Source organism: Labrus bergylta, chromosome 4 (genome assembly GCF_963930695.1).
Source record: "Labrus bergylta chromosome 4, fLabBer1.1, whole genome shotgun sequence".
Classification (NCBI taxonomy): domain Eukaryota; kingdom Metazoa; phylum Chordata; class Actinopteri; order Labriformes; family Labridae; genus Labrus; species Labrus bergylta.
The window spans coordinates 6,447,217-6,461,277 of record NC_089198.1 but is presented as its reverse complement, the minus strand read 5'-3'; the positions used below and the strand labels follow the sequence as shown (position 1 = coordinate 6,461,277).

At 43.4% G+C, this 14,061-nt stretch overlaps 1 protein-coding gene across 3 annotated transcripts in view; it reads right to left on the bottom strand.

Annotated features, from left to right (window-relative positions):
• LOC110000881 (extended synaptotagmin-2) overlaps positions 1–14,061 on the bottom strand; it is a 53,614-nt gene that overhangs the window by 5,342 nt on the left and 34,211 nt on the right. The window contains exons 9-22 of one of the 3 annotated variants that reach the window (XM_065954470.1): positions 12,019–12,139; positions 11,041–11,217; positions 10,493–10,587; positions 10,027–10,075; positions 9,322–9,411; positions 8,907–9,002; positions 7,783–7,884; positions 4,659–4,721; positions 2,763–2,837; positions 2,258–2,344; positions 1,977–2,126; positions 1,324–1,748; positions 452–550; positions 29–160 (exon numbers count right to left, since the gene is read on the bottom strand). In XM_065954470.1, the coding sequence (XP_065810542.1) occupies positions 29–160; positions 452–550; positions 1,324–1,748; positions 1,977–2,126; positions 2,258–2,344; positions 2,763–2,837; positions 4,659–4,721; positions 7,783–7,884; positions 8,907–9,002; positions 9,322–9,411; positions 10,027–10,075; positions 10,493–10,587; positions 11,041–11,217; positions 12,019–12,139 (1,761 nt within the window). The remainder of the gene's footprint in view (positions 1–28; positions 161–451; positions 551–1,323; positions 1,749–1,976; positions 2,127–2,257; positions 2,345–2,762; positions 2,838–4,658; positions 4,722–7,782; positions 7,885–8,906; positions 9,003–9,321; positions 9,412–10,026; positions 10,076–10,492; positions 10,588–11,040; positions 11,218–12,018; positions 12,140–14,061) is intronic. The other 2 variants (XM_065954471.1, XM_065954472.1) reach the window with 2 other exon arrangements.

The window sequence follows — 14,061 nt, the reverse complement described above, 5'->3', positions numbered from 1 at the left end:
TAAAAATCCAGGTGTGAAGGTGACGCACGTCTGATCGTAGACCGGGTTGAGGGTTTTCTTGAAGGTGTGAGTTTTCCTCCGGCCCGACCTCCTCTTGTCAGGGAGCAGGTAGAGGCGGACGTAAGGATCCGAGCCGTGGTCTGTGAACGCGATCAGGTTTCTGAGGAGGAAAACAAAGTCAGTATAAATAGATAAAACCTGTAACTCAACTTACTAAGACTTTCCTTTTCACTTTCATTTTTGGATGAGCTTCCTGACTGCAGGAGTTGAACTTCTGTCCCTTCCTTTATAAATTATTCTTCAGGGTAGAAAACAATTTTAGTGGAAACAGTCTTTGAGTGGGGACGCCAGTAGCTCAGTCTGTAGGGACTTGGGTTGGGAACTGGAGGGTCTTTTAAAAAATCTGCCTGCTTCTTGTTGAGGGAGAAAAAAAAAAAAATCGGATTTGTACCTGCAGGCGTGGACGACCACGATGAGCTTGTTCCTCTGGGAGCTGTGTCGGACCGTCAGCTGCACCTCACCCAGCGGGAAATGATTGGGTCCTGAACCGCTGCAGAGGGGACCGAGAGGAGGGGGGGAACACGTCAACAAAAGCACCTCAATCAAATCAACCATGAAGGTAACCATTAAGACGTTTCTCTCTGTGCCATAGAGCTCCATGAGGCACACTGCTGCACGTGTGTGGGACATGTTCCTTCACTAACACTGACATGCATATTTTATTTTTTGACAGACTGGATGAAGTTGAGTGCAGGAGCAATAAAGAGAGGGGACTAAAATCTAAGTTCTTGGCCAAAAGACATCATCCATCCATCCATTATCTATACAGCTTTTCTCATTCGACGTCGCGGGGGGCTGGAGGCTATCCAAGCTGTCATTGGACGAGAGGCGGGCTTGCTCAGTCAATCACAGGATAGACATCAACTTAGCAACTTAGAGTCACTAGTTAACCTAACGAGCATGTCTTTGGACTTTGGGAGGAAGCTGGAGTACCATGCACGGGGAGAACATGCAAACTCGACCCAGGAACCTCCTCGCTGTGCGGCAACAACGCTAACCAACATGCAGCCCCAAAACATGTCATGGGATATTAAAAAATAAACCCAAAGTAAATGAGAAAGACAACCATCTTTGTCAAAATGCAAGACCCTGAAGGAGGGTGCCAGTGTCTCAGGTGAAAGTTGACTTTTAAGGTATGATAAAGTGTCGTTTCTCACTTTCCTAGGATGAATTTATACCCCTGGAAATTAATGATTTCATAGGCAGGTCATGTGGTTGATGAGAGAGATGTAAATATTTGATCTCAGGTGGATTTATACGTACTTCTGCAGCTGCTGGAGTCTCAGCTGCAGCTCCTGGGCAGCGTAAGGGTTGGAGATGTCCGATGCGATACTGGGCGTCGGTTCTTTGCCTCCAGCCAGGTACTGCTGAGAACCAGAGATGGCCAGGTTGGAGGTGCTCCTCCCCGTCGCAGCCAGGCCCCGACCTCCTCCTCCTCCTCCCTGCCCAAAATCTGTGCTTCCTGAAGACCTAAAGGCGTCCTCAGCCTCCTTCCGCCGGTTCAGCATGTCCTGAGCTGACACGGAGGCAGAGCGGGGGATGTCAGAGGTGGAGGAGGCAGGAGGCTTGGGAGACTCAGAGGAGATGGAGGGCTGAGGGGTGGGGTTGTTGGAGCTACCCTTGCGGACTTGCACGGAGGATGGGTTCTGGTCAGAGGACGAGGATGCGGTCTTATCCATACACAACACCTGAAATGAAAGAGAAAGAGAAAACAGAGAAATGTTAAAATGATAACACAGTAAAGCCACCATTTCAAGTGGTCTTAGTACGGTGCCTTGGTGCACACCACGGTTTGATTGACAGCTGTCACACCAACACAACGACCCACACTAACTTGATAAACGTTTGTAAGTGTACGTTGATGTAGGGCCTTATGGAATCTGCTACTAAATTCTACTAAAGGACTGTTCTCTTACCCGCAGAGCCATCTTCATCTTAAGGGTGCAGCTCGGTCCAGAGTTTTTGAGGGGAAACTGCTGGTTCAGGGTCATGTCCTCGGCCTCCAGCAGGCGAGTCAGGGGCAGCGTTAACGTCCCCAGCGTACACTCGTGTTTCTCATCCTTCACCTGTACGAGAATGAAAACATCAGCGACATGAGTCACACTTTTACTGCTTATCGAACAAGACTGGAGCTGAGTCAAACCATCAGCCAATGAAAGTGAATTTAATCTGAGTGTTACGATCGACGCCTCCGTACCTCGACCTCCAGCTCTTGGGTTTTGGGGTCGTGGATGAGGAAGGTGAAGGCTTCCTCCCACACCGGTTCATTGGTCTTGAATCTGGTCTGGAAGAGGAAAACACAGGGAGGAATGAGATGAAAGAAAAAAAAACAGTCTGACAGTCACAAAAAAGAGCAAATATGCAAAAAGCTGCTATGTGAAAAAATGTAACATTATTATAAGGAGAAAGTAATCTTTAAAATGTGTGCACATTCAGAAAACCTCTTCAAGGTTCAGACAAACACAGATTAAGACAGTGTCATCTTTCAGTTTGAAAACTGTTCAAAAAGACAAGAAGATGGGTTTTTTTATCTCGTTTTATGCACAGAACAAGAGCCGACAGACGACTGATGGAAATTTAGCTAAATCTGTCTCGGCCCCTTTAACCATCTAACCATCTGTTACTGACTCAAGGATAAACAGAAGTCTGAATATGGCTTTAGGGTCGGTGGCTCTGATTGTGGAGCATGCTTCTGGTCTCACCTTGCTCTCGAAGGACTTGTGCCCCACTGTGAACTGGACGAGTGGACTGGGATCACTGGTCACTTTTTTACCAGACTGAAGGAGAAGAGAAAACAAAAAAATCATGTTACAAACAAATACAAGTGATGGTTAGCAAGGGGCTAGCAAGCTATGCTAGCAGTCTAACTGACTGCATTTCAATCAGAGAACAAGTATTTATTTATTTTTATCACAACAACTATGCATTTAGTGAAGATTCTGTTAGCATCATCTTTTCATAGGTAATACATGCCATTAGTCATTACAGCACGACACAGCACTAATCTGTGTTAAAACGTAGTTTGTGCATTTTTTAAGAACTCAGAATACTGGTTTGTTGCTCCAGCAGAGTCACTTCTGGAAATGTGCGAGGACATGTTTCACTGATCGAAAACTGTGGGGACAGGAATTATCAACAAAGTTCATCCGGGACAGTTCTCTATGACCCCCACAAACCAGGAAGTCTGGGAAACACACCAGATCAGTTCTCAGGAAAATATCAAAAAAGGTAGAATTTAGAACAATGTTGTTATTTACAACGCACATTGTTAGACACAGTTTTAGTCACAAACATGATTAGTGGAGTTTGTTAATGATGTCAAAACAACAACAGTGAGTCAGTGAGTTAAGTTCCAGTATGAATGCTGAAAGCAGCGCCCCCTGGTGGATACATCTCCCTGAGTGTTTTACAGCAGGAGCAGTAAATTCAGTCTTTAAAAATACTCACTGATATCTTCTTGAAACACTTCATACAGTAAATAAACTCCCTTCATCATTATGAACGTAAATCTTTACAAGACTTCCTTCAGATAATCATCAACCCAATCTTTAAAGTGGCATCTTGATTCCAAAAATATACATCTTTAATACTTTTAATCAGTTTTATGACCTTTGCCATTCTTCAAATTACATTTTAAGAGCGCTGTTTTAAAATCCCAGTTCCTGAAAAAGTTGGGACGTTGTGTAAAATGTGTATAATAACCAGAGCTGTTAATTAGAAATAGAAGAAGAGGAAGAGGGGATTTAAAATATTCACACATGACCTAGGCCTGTGGTTCTCAAATTATATAGCCTCAGTATCCACCACCAACTCATCAGGGAAAAATCACGACCCACATTTCTGATATTTTGGGACCAATCAAATTAATTTCCTGAAAAATGGTGCGAGACATGTAGTGGTGAGGGAGCTGCTGAAAGGCTAAACCTACATGCTAACTTTTACCTACAGTGTATTCACTGTGTGGCCAAAGGTGTGTGGACACTTCAGTGTGTTTCCTCTGGTTTGGCTGAGTCGCCTGAGATCCAATGGATGGGAATCTTAACGTTGCAGATAAAGGGTTGTCTTCACAATACCAGTGCAATTTAAACTATGAGGATACCTGTTTTGATACCATGGCAACAAATTTTTTTTACTGCCGCTTTCGCTGGGAGGCTCCATTTCAAAAAGACGATTTGATTGATGAAGGTCAGAAGTTCAAACGCGTCGGTCTAGTTGAGTTAATAAAAGTTGTTCATAGCGAATGTTAAATGGATGTGGGTTAAAAATAAGACTGTGGTGTCTTGTTTTTTTAAAGCTGCAGTACCTTCATATTATCAAGCCATCGCTTTATATTAAAATAACAAGGATTGTATCTTTAAAAAAACCAAGTGGCATCAAAAGGTATCAAAGTATCGAACATGTTGACAACCTTAAACAGTGTTGACATGTTTGTGTTTGATCTGAACATACCAAACTCACACTTGTCTTGTCCAGAAACCTTTTGACCACACAGTTCAGACATGAGCTTGTGTCTCGTTGTTGATGTGTAATAAACAGTGTAAACTTCGTCCTCGGTGTCTGAGCGGTAACGTGGGTGTGCTTCGTCGCGGTGCCGTTACCTTGATGGCCTTACTGATCGAGGCCTTCTTCAGCCCCGCCGGGTTGAACTCTAACGGATTGCGCTTTGATTTTCCCCCAGGGACAAGGCAGGAGAGAGCAAACAACACACAAAGACACACCAGCAGGTTATTTAGGGGGGGGAAGAGGGGCATGCAGGGAGGAAGAGGAGCACCGTCGACATCACCAAACAATGGGACATGATGAGAGGGACAGAGAGACAACATGGATGATTACATGGTTAATGTCATTCCCCAAATTAAACCAGGACATGAGGTCCAAACTAGAGTCCAAACAGTACTATGAGGCAGATATCGACACGTCATACAAGTATTAAAAAACCTTATTACAGTCAACACAAAAAGTGCTCCTTCTCAAATTTGGTTGTCAAAAAAACTCATAGGAAAGGAGTATTTCTGATTTTTTCCAGCTAAAAAAAAAAGGAAATATTGTTTTTTACAACTTGGTTTGTAACTCTTTCGATGTCTGCATCAATATCTGCCATGCACTTATGTGAGGTGCTACATACTGGATGGACTCTAGTTAGAATAGCACAGCATTGATGAGGATGAGGAGTCATTGATTAAAATGAAGAAAGAACAAATGTAGACCAGAAGTACGAGTCAAGAAGAAGCTGAAACAGTTCCATGTTGTGTTGATAATATCAAACCTGTTTATCTTTATTGAGAACATAACTCCTGATCTAAACACTGGAATGCTTCTAAACTCTGTTTTCACCACGATGTGCAGGTATCAATCAATCAAAGACACCAAACCCAGGTATTTGGAAATCATCTTTAAAATGGGTTTTAAAAATGAGATTGGGCCAAAATGCAATGTGAGCAAATCCACCCACTGAAATCTTCGTCGGCTAAGATCATCAAACAATACGAGCCTATCAGAGATACAACTGTTCCAATCTGCGACCTCCGCTGTTGAAAAATGAAGCCCTGCAGTTCCTTGTTTGCCCACTTGAGGCTGTCTGCAAAACCCAAGGAATCCCCATGAGGTCCCACATTAAATGTCAGCAGAAATAAACGTGTTCACAACCCGGTTCATAAAATCTGTTTGCTCTCATTGGCCCTTTTCAGACGACTTTTTGCTGTCTCATCACGTCTTTGTACCGTCATATTGATTCCAAGATGGCGTAACATTGGTGTCCCAGTCTGTGAACCATTGCGCTTCGGCTTTGCGGGCACAGCGGGAGCTTCACATAAACACATGGTCAGACATGCACGCACTGACAGCACACATTGGATTATATTGAAGGGATAGTTCTGTATTTTTTGAGATGGGGTTCTATGAGATGCCGGCTAATAATATACATACAACCGTACTCAAAAATACTAAACTATCTCTTTAAGGCTTATTGAGAATTAAAGGTATGGTTGATCTGATTAGCAAGCGGGAACTTAGAAGCTTCAGCTCCGCCTCTTTACACCGACTGAAAGTTAATCTGAGACAGGATTTCCAACATGGCGACCGCCAGCGTTGGGCTTCAGAACTCTGATATTTGACTTTGAATAACCAAGATTTTTTTTTGAACGTAAGTCTTCACAGGGTCATAAATGTCTGAAAGACACGTTCGACCTCAAGATACTAAAATTGGAAAACTGTAAGCAAAGAAAGTGAATCGGTTATATTCTAGATATTCAGATACTTTAGAGAGAAGTGAAAGTAATTGTGTAGAAATCTTTGAAACCTTTCTTCCCTGATGTGAGCAGTCAGAAGTATTTCATCACAGATAACACATTTCATTTCTTCATTAGGTCTGTGTATTCTTTAAAATGGAGTGGTAACCATGTGCTGCCCCCTGCTGGCTGGCTTGGGATGAACTGCCACAGGGGAGACTGATGGTTGAAACCTGCTCACACACATGATGAAGGTTATAAAGGAAGGATGGAGGACAGGCAATCCACAGAGAATTCACCCTGATGCTCTAAGCGTCCCTGGATGATCAAAATGCAGTCCTTCCTCTCAAAAGAAACGAGACCAAACTAACAACAAACAAAAAAAACCCAACTTTTTAAGACTGTTTAAGAAACTAATCCGAGCTGTCTCTAAATCAGCGGTTCCCAAACTTTTTTGGCTTGTGACTCTTCTTTGACTTCCCAAAAAGTCTGCCGACCCCAGACCTCTCAAACTCTTTTTCCATGAAGGGAAAACCCCTCTATTTCAGCCCTGCTCAGGACAGGCTGTTTCTGTGTCTGTAGCTTTAAATATGTAAATGAGCTGTGTCTGACCACGCCCCCTCTCTGGAAGGGCTTGGTTGGCTCTGGCTTTTTCGCACTATTGTTTACGGTGAGAAGGCAGACTCAGAGGGCAGAACAAACACCTAGCTGTGGGAGTGTCACCCACCTGGGGGAGGGGCTACTGCCCTTTGTGATGTCATGAAAGGAAAATCTCCAAATTTTCTGAAAAGTGGAGCAGGGAAAAGACGGAGAGGATGGACTTTTCTCATCATTGGGGGGTTTGTAAACAGACTAGAGACACATATTAGAGTTAGAATAAATAAGGTGAAGTGGATTTTGCATAATATCTGACCTTTAATATAGCACAGTACAGATTATTTTCTACTATTTATTATTATTAACTTTTTAAAAGGTCGATCAATCTGCCAGAATGGAGTCAGAGTTTGCTGTAAAGAAAAAATTAACTCAGGTGAAGCTCATTTAATCGAACATTCAGACAGTTTCTCTGCTAATCAGAAATTATCCCATTTATTGGAAAAAAGTATCGATGTGTCAGCTCATCTCAAAGAGCAATAACAGCTTGTGAACAGAAATCCTAGAAGAGGAAGGATGCTTTTGATCATCTCAAAATCAAAAAAAAAAAAAACCTTCAATGTTGTTTGCTCACTTAATGGTCTTATTTAATGGTCATGTTCCCCCGGCTATGGAATCAGTCGAACGCCAACTTAATACAATCATGACAAATCCAAATATGAACGAGTTAAACTCATGCAGAAGTCAGGATTCATGCTCCTCAGGCAAACACTTCAAACCTTTATTTAAAACCACACACAAGCAAAAGTAACAAAAAAAGAAAAGTTAATTAACCTCACAGAGGAACTCACACCCCGGCAAAAACTACTCTAGGATGCAGAAAAACAGCGAGCGGACTCACAAATAAGGTCCTATAGAGAGAGGACGTGTTCTCGCAAAACACGAGGCCCGCCGCCCGCCTCTCTTTTAAGTATCCAGAGCCCAAGTTCCCCTCGAAGACGCTCTTCAGAGGGGGAGGAAGAGGAGAGGGAAGAAGAGGAGAAGAAGAGCAGGCTGAAAAGAGGAAGGTGAGGTCTGCACTACACAACTCATTACATATTCACTTTTAAATGAAAGCTGAAACGTTGACCCGTTCAAAATCAGCGGTGGAGGAACTATTAATGAACGGAGTAACACCACACTGCAGAAGTTTGCTCAAGTACAAGAGATGCAGCAACACAGTCAGCCCACGGTTCATTACCTACCTCGAGGTTGAAATGGAGTTTGCAGGCAAATTTTTTGGTTTACCATTTTCTCTTCCTCGTCTCTATACTCGACGCTGAAACCGACTGAAGCTTCCCCGACTTCAGCTTCCCCGACTTCAGCTTCCCCGACTTCAGCGCGAGTGATTGGATATTCACTCGGGGGAGGGGGGGGATTCCTTATCCCAGAGGCACTGATTGTCAACAGGCAACTGCGTGGGGGGCCCCCAGGCCAGTAAGGGGGGCCTCGAGGGCTGACAAACTTTAAACCGCAGCAGTGGCTCAAAATGTGCAAATTTTCCAATGACAGTAGGAAACCTCCCTGAGGGGGCCCCATCAGACAGCACTCACTCTCGTTGCCCTGCTAAGCGTAGCATGCATTGCTGTTTTGAAAAACCAAAGAACAAAGAAAGAGGAACCAAAAAGGAAGAGGAGTAAGTGGTGATAAACGCTGGTTGGAGGCCCCCCCAAGTGCATTTTTGCAACGGGTCCATTGCATTGACTCACAGTGCGGTTAGCAGAGACCGTCGAACGGCGTCCAAAGATCACCAAACCAAATTCCTACAAAGTGTTGCTTTAAGTCATTGGTGTTCACATTTTATTAACAAAACCTTCGGTGATAAAAGTCTGACTCGTCCATTAAAGATCAGGAGAAAACGTGAAAGAAACTTCAAACTGGTAAAACGACATTCAAGCCGGCTAAAAGTGAAAAACAATATCAGCCACGTTCTTCACACATCATCGTCTACCTTCACCTGAATGGAGTTCGATCAGACTGACTTACCGGCAGGTTTCTGGCTGAATCCAGGAAGACGACGAGCAGCGCAGACGACAGGCCGTCGTTGGCGTGACCGCGACCAGCTTTGATGCTCGCCAGAGCCTGAGGAGAGAAGAAAGGTAGACGATAAATCACCTTCACAGGATTTATTTTTGGGGCTTTAATTGTAGAGATTGTAGACAATTGATAGAGCCGGAAATCAGGGAGAGAGTGAGGAACAACGTACATTGGGGTGCGCACTAACCGCTAGGCCATCGACGCCCCACCTTCCAAAGTTTTAACAGCGTGTGTGTGTGAGTTTCTATGTGTGTGTGTGTGTGTGTGTGTGTGTGTGTGTGTGTGTGTGTGTGTGTGTGTGTGTGTGTGTGTGTGTGTGTGTGTGTGTGTGTGTGTGTGTGTGTGTGTGTGTGTGTTTCTGTACCTGGTCCAGCTTCTCAGGTGTAGGCAGCAGAGAAAACCACTCCAGTTTGAGGTGCAGCTTCCCCGTTTCCACGTCATCCAGGTCGAACCACTGAGGAGGAAAAAATAGAAAAATATCTGAATCAACTTTTGTCAACATTTCTGTCACAGAGAGTTTGTCCTACAGAGACTAAAGTGAGACAAAAGAGAGACACACTGAGGTTGTTCAGTAAAATGACACAGACAGGGCGACACACTCAGCATTTCCTCTAGACACAATGTTGTTGTTGGGAATCTACGGCTGTGTCCGCAATCACTCCCTATACAACTCCCTACTCCCAATATGTCCCATCATGCATAGCGGTTCAAACCATTTTAACAAGCGGGGAGTGGCGTTTGACTCCGCTGCTCTCAGACGGACGAGAGGAGCGACCAGCACGAACACAGAAGCACAACACAATTACAAAGAAGTTCATATTTGGAGCGTTTGAAATCTTTGATCTGTTTTAATAAAGAGTAACAGACCGTCAACGTTAGTGACGCTAGTTTGTTCTAACGATGATGACAGACGAGAGACCAGAGTCTGTTACCTTGGAAGTGTTAGAAAAACAAAATTTAAAGGATAAAAAGTGTCGCTCGCGTGGTTTGAGTGACAGCTGACCTCCCATCAGAGCGACGAGGAAACACAAGGATAATAAACAAACAAACACGTCTGCAAAACAATTACCTCGTCCACCTTCTGCTCCTTCTCCAGCTCGGTGATGTCGACGACCAGACTGAAAAAAACAGGAAGCAAACGACATGAAACTTTTTTCACTGAGGGCTTCTTCATCACATGCTACATGTAGCTAATGCTAACAGTGACGGCTGGTCAAAAGAGGGCGCTAGGGTGCCGAAACACCCACTCCCCACGAGGAGAGAATGAACGACCATGACGGCGTACCATTTTTTAAATATGTTTGAAATATAGGAAACACATTCATGTGTCATTAGTCATTATCTTGTAGATTTAAAAACACTCAACATTTCTAAAGTCACTGATCGGGGACTTGTTTCTGCTCTTGGGCGCCAGATTCCAGCGCCTCCATTGACTGGTTATAAGTTACACATGCTCGATGGAAAGAGGAGGAGTGTGAGTGATAAATGTTGTCTGTTGTTGTAGATTTGTTGTTGTTTTTTTATGAAGGTCTTACCTTCCCAGGAAGTCGTCTTTATCGTGGTCCTCGTCGAACAGCTCGATCTCTAAGTTCTGTCCTACGTTCTGTCCCGCGTGATCGTACACCAAGGCCTGAAAACACACACACACACAAATAAAGACACAAATGTAACCTTTAAAAAGAACAGAAAAACAGGACAGGTGACCAACAAACACACAGAATGGAAACTCATTTATAAATGATCCTGCAGTGAGTCCAGACCAAATTGTTTTGCTATTTTCTGCAAACAGCTCGGACTTTGTTCTGATCTTTGCTGAAGAAACGTTAGAGATGTAAGAAGTCGCTTATATCTTAAACTAAAGTCAACAAATAGATGTTTACATCCTCTGCTGCTTTGACTAAAGTGCAGTAATGCCTCAAGTCTTCATTTCACATTTTTTTTCTAGATATTTTTCCCCGCTGGATTAGAAACTAAAATCCAGATTTTAACTCCTTAACTCCAAAACAAAAACAGACAAAATAAATGTTGTTGTAGTGGAAGCGAGTCCCGCGTCGGCCCCCGCATCGGCCCCCGCGTCGCTCACCTCGTACACTTCGTTCCACTTGGGGTGGACGGTCTCGTGGATGACTTTGCTCTGGAAGATCTGGGTCCCGATCTGGATCACTCCGTACGGGTCGGACTTTCCTTTAATCAGCCCTCCCAGGAACTTGTCCTTACCCAGCACGTCCTGGGCCTCGATGAAGTGGATCCTCAGGAGGGCCTGAGGAGACGGGCGAGTGAGGATGAACCAGGAGAGAGAGAGAGAGAGAGAGAGAGAGCGAGACAGAAACAGACAAACCTCTCAAAGCGTTTTATACCTTTAAAGAAATATTTAAATACTTCACAATATAGAAGTAGACCCCCCCAGTCCCCCCCAGGACTAAACTCCACATGAGAGACCATGCCTTCTGCTCCACTGCTCCCAGTCTGTGTAATGCTCTCCCTGACCACCTGAGGGCGCCACAGTCCTCGGACCCCTTTTGATAGTGTTTTTAGATTCCTTAGCTGCCTTCCTTTTTTTTATTCCCATGGTTTACTATTAATGAAATTGTTTTTATTTTCAACTCTGTAGCACTTTCAGATTTTGCCAGATATGTAAAATGCCGCACAAATAAAATGCATTATTTAATGTTTCTTCAACACTCATTTCAACAGATGCATTTCAACCTTCTGGGTGATTTTTATAACAGAAATCTACAGAATAACAGGACAGCATGATGATCAGCTTGTCCATATCTTCTGTTTGTTCTCGTTGTGGAAGGTGACTAATCATCATTCAGGTGGAAATCCTCTCGTTCTGAAAGTCTGCCGTTATCTGTGTACTCTGATGGTTTCACTCAAGTTACCATTCTGCTGTCGTTTACTAAAATATTGAAGTTTACCATCAACAAACTGTCTGGATCCATGTTAGAGACATGATGACCGAGTACAAATCAAGCTGTCCAAACACCTGTGTGTGTGTGTGTGTGTGTGTGTGTGTGTGTGTGTGTGTGTGTGTGTGTGTGTGTGTGTGTGTCTTTACCTTGGGCATGGGGAAGCGTAGCTGGGCCAGCTGAGCTTCTCCGACCAGAGGGATGGTGATGCGGTTGGGCAGGACGACGAAGCTGTAGATGATGTCCTGGATGATGTTGTCACACAGACCACTGAGAGAGAGAGAGAGAGAGAGAGAGAGAGAGAGGTGATGAGTCCTGGGCATTCTGTGTTGTGTAATTTTTCTTATTTCTAATTATCAAAAATGTAAAACACGAGTTCTTGTGTCTCCTCTCCTGCAGGATCACAGAGCTGAAGGAGGTGTGTTCTGTCACATGTAGCAGAAAGCACGCTGACACATAAACAAACACACAGAGACACATGTAATCGTGTCCTCTCTGGTTGCAGACACTATTTATACATCAAGTCAGACGAGAGGCTGACAGACGACGAGATACTTCACCGCAGGGTTGGAAATTAGCGCCCGTCACCCGCCAAACACAGATGTTTTTTTAGGCAGTGAGTCGGCAGTGGCTGGTAAATAAAAGGAACGTGACAAGAAACAAGATAAACTGAGCTGCTGCGTCCACTCCCACTTTGAGCAGAGACGGGTGGTCCTGCACGCTCACAGAGCCCCGCCTCCTCCTCATGTCTTTCACTTGAATACTGTAAGCCTTGATTGTAATATATTCCATTTTGCTGCAGATTAAAATAAAGTGATAGGTAAAAAATAATGATAGATTGGTCGATTTTTGAATCCACCAATCACAGCTGCAGGTAGGTTAAGAAGTTAATTTCCAACACCGGTTATCAGATAGATTTTAAACTCTATTGTATTAAAGTGAAAGTAGGAAAATCCCGAGGGAATCTGAAAACATTATAAAACTTGTTGGCATAAAAACACAAAACCATTTGCATGATGAAGAAAATCTGACCCTTTAAGATTGACCGCTAACTTGCTTATCAACGCCACAGAATAAAATAGAATTACTTTATTGATCCCAAACTGGGAAATTGTGGCGTTACAGCAGCAGGTTATCAAACACACAATATGGGTAAAAAAACACAATGTAAAATTAAATACAAGTAAATAAAAATATAAAAAACTAAGAATGAGAAGAAATATATACATCCAGGATTTAACCAAACATTACTTCTAGTCAAAAATATGAAAAATGAACACAACATTTTGTGAGATGTTCACCTGAATGTAACCTGGAGATAGATGTAAATGTGCAGAAACAGTGATGACAGTTGTAATTAAGCAGTATTGATATAGAGAACTGTCCAGAGCTGTGCAATCAATGACACATATCCAAAAACATCAACATATCCACTGAGTAAACCCAGAGAATCATCTCACACCGCACCTTTACAAAAAAAATAATAATAATAATGTAAACAAATGTATTAATCAGACAGCTCCTACCATAACTATGTTTACACTGCTGGCTGTCTCCATGGTTACACTGTGAAGAGGAAGTGGCACTTTTCTTTCTGTTCTGTCACTTTTTCCTCGTTTTCCTCCCTTCTCATTACTGTTCTTCACTTTTTTTTCTTTTTTTTTCAGAGTGACAGCAAGGAGGTGAAGTGAGGGTGTACAGGTCGTGTTGATTGTTTCTAACTGATTCAAATCAAATCAAAATGAGCTGCAAGTTTTAGTACAATGTCTAAAAGCATGAAAAGGTGAACATGGACCACACTCTGCTGAAGTTTACCCTCATCACCTCTAGAGGGCAGCAGAGGTCTGCAAAGCTTCATTACGGTTTCCTCAATAAAACCTGATCCTGGTTCAGTTTCACAATCGGATTTCACAAACATGATAGGTCTGGGGTTTTTTTTGTGTCTACGTTCTGATCCCAGGCCGGCTGCTCGCTCATTCAACACTGTTTTTTTTTTTTTTCCTCCAGACAAACTTCAGATGTTCGACGTGCTGAGGCCGCTGTAGGAGCTGAATGCAAATCAACACTGAGGACAATGAGCGCCCACACACTGACACACAGGAAGAGAGCGAGGAGGGTGAGGCGAGGGCAGGTCTGAACGGCAGACACACACACACACACACACACACACACACACACACACACACACACAC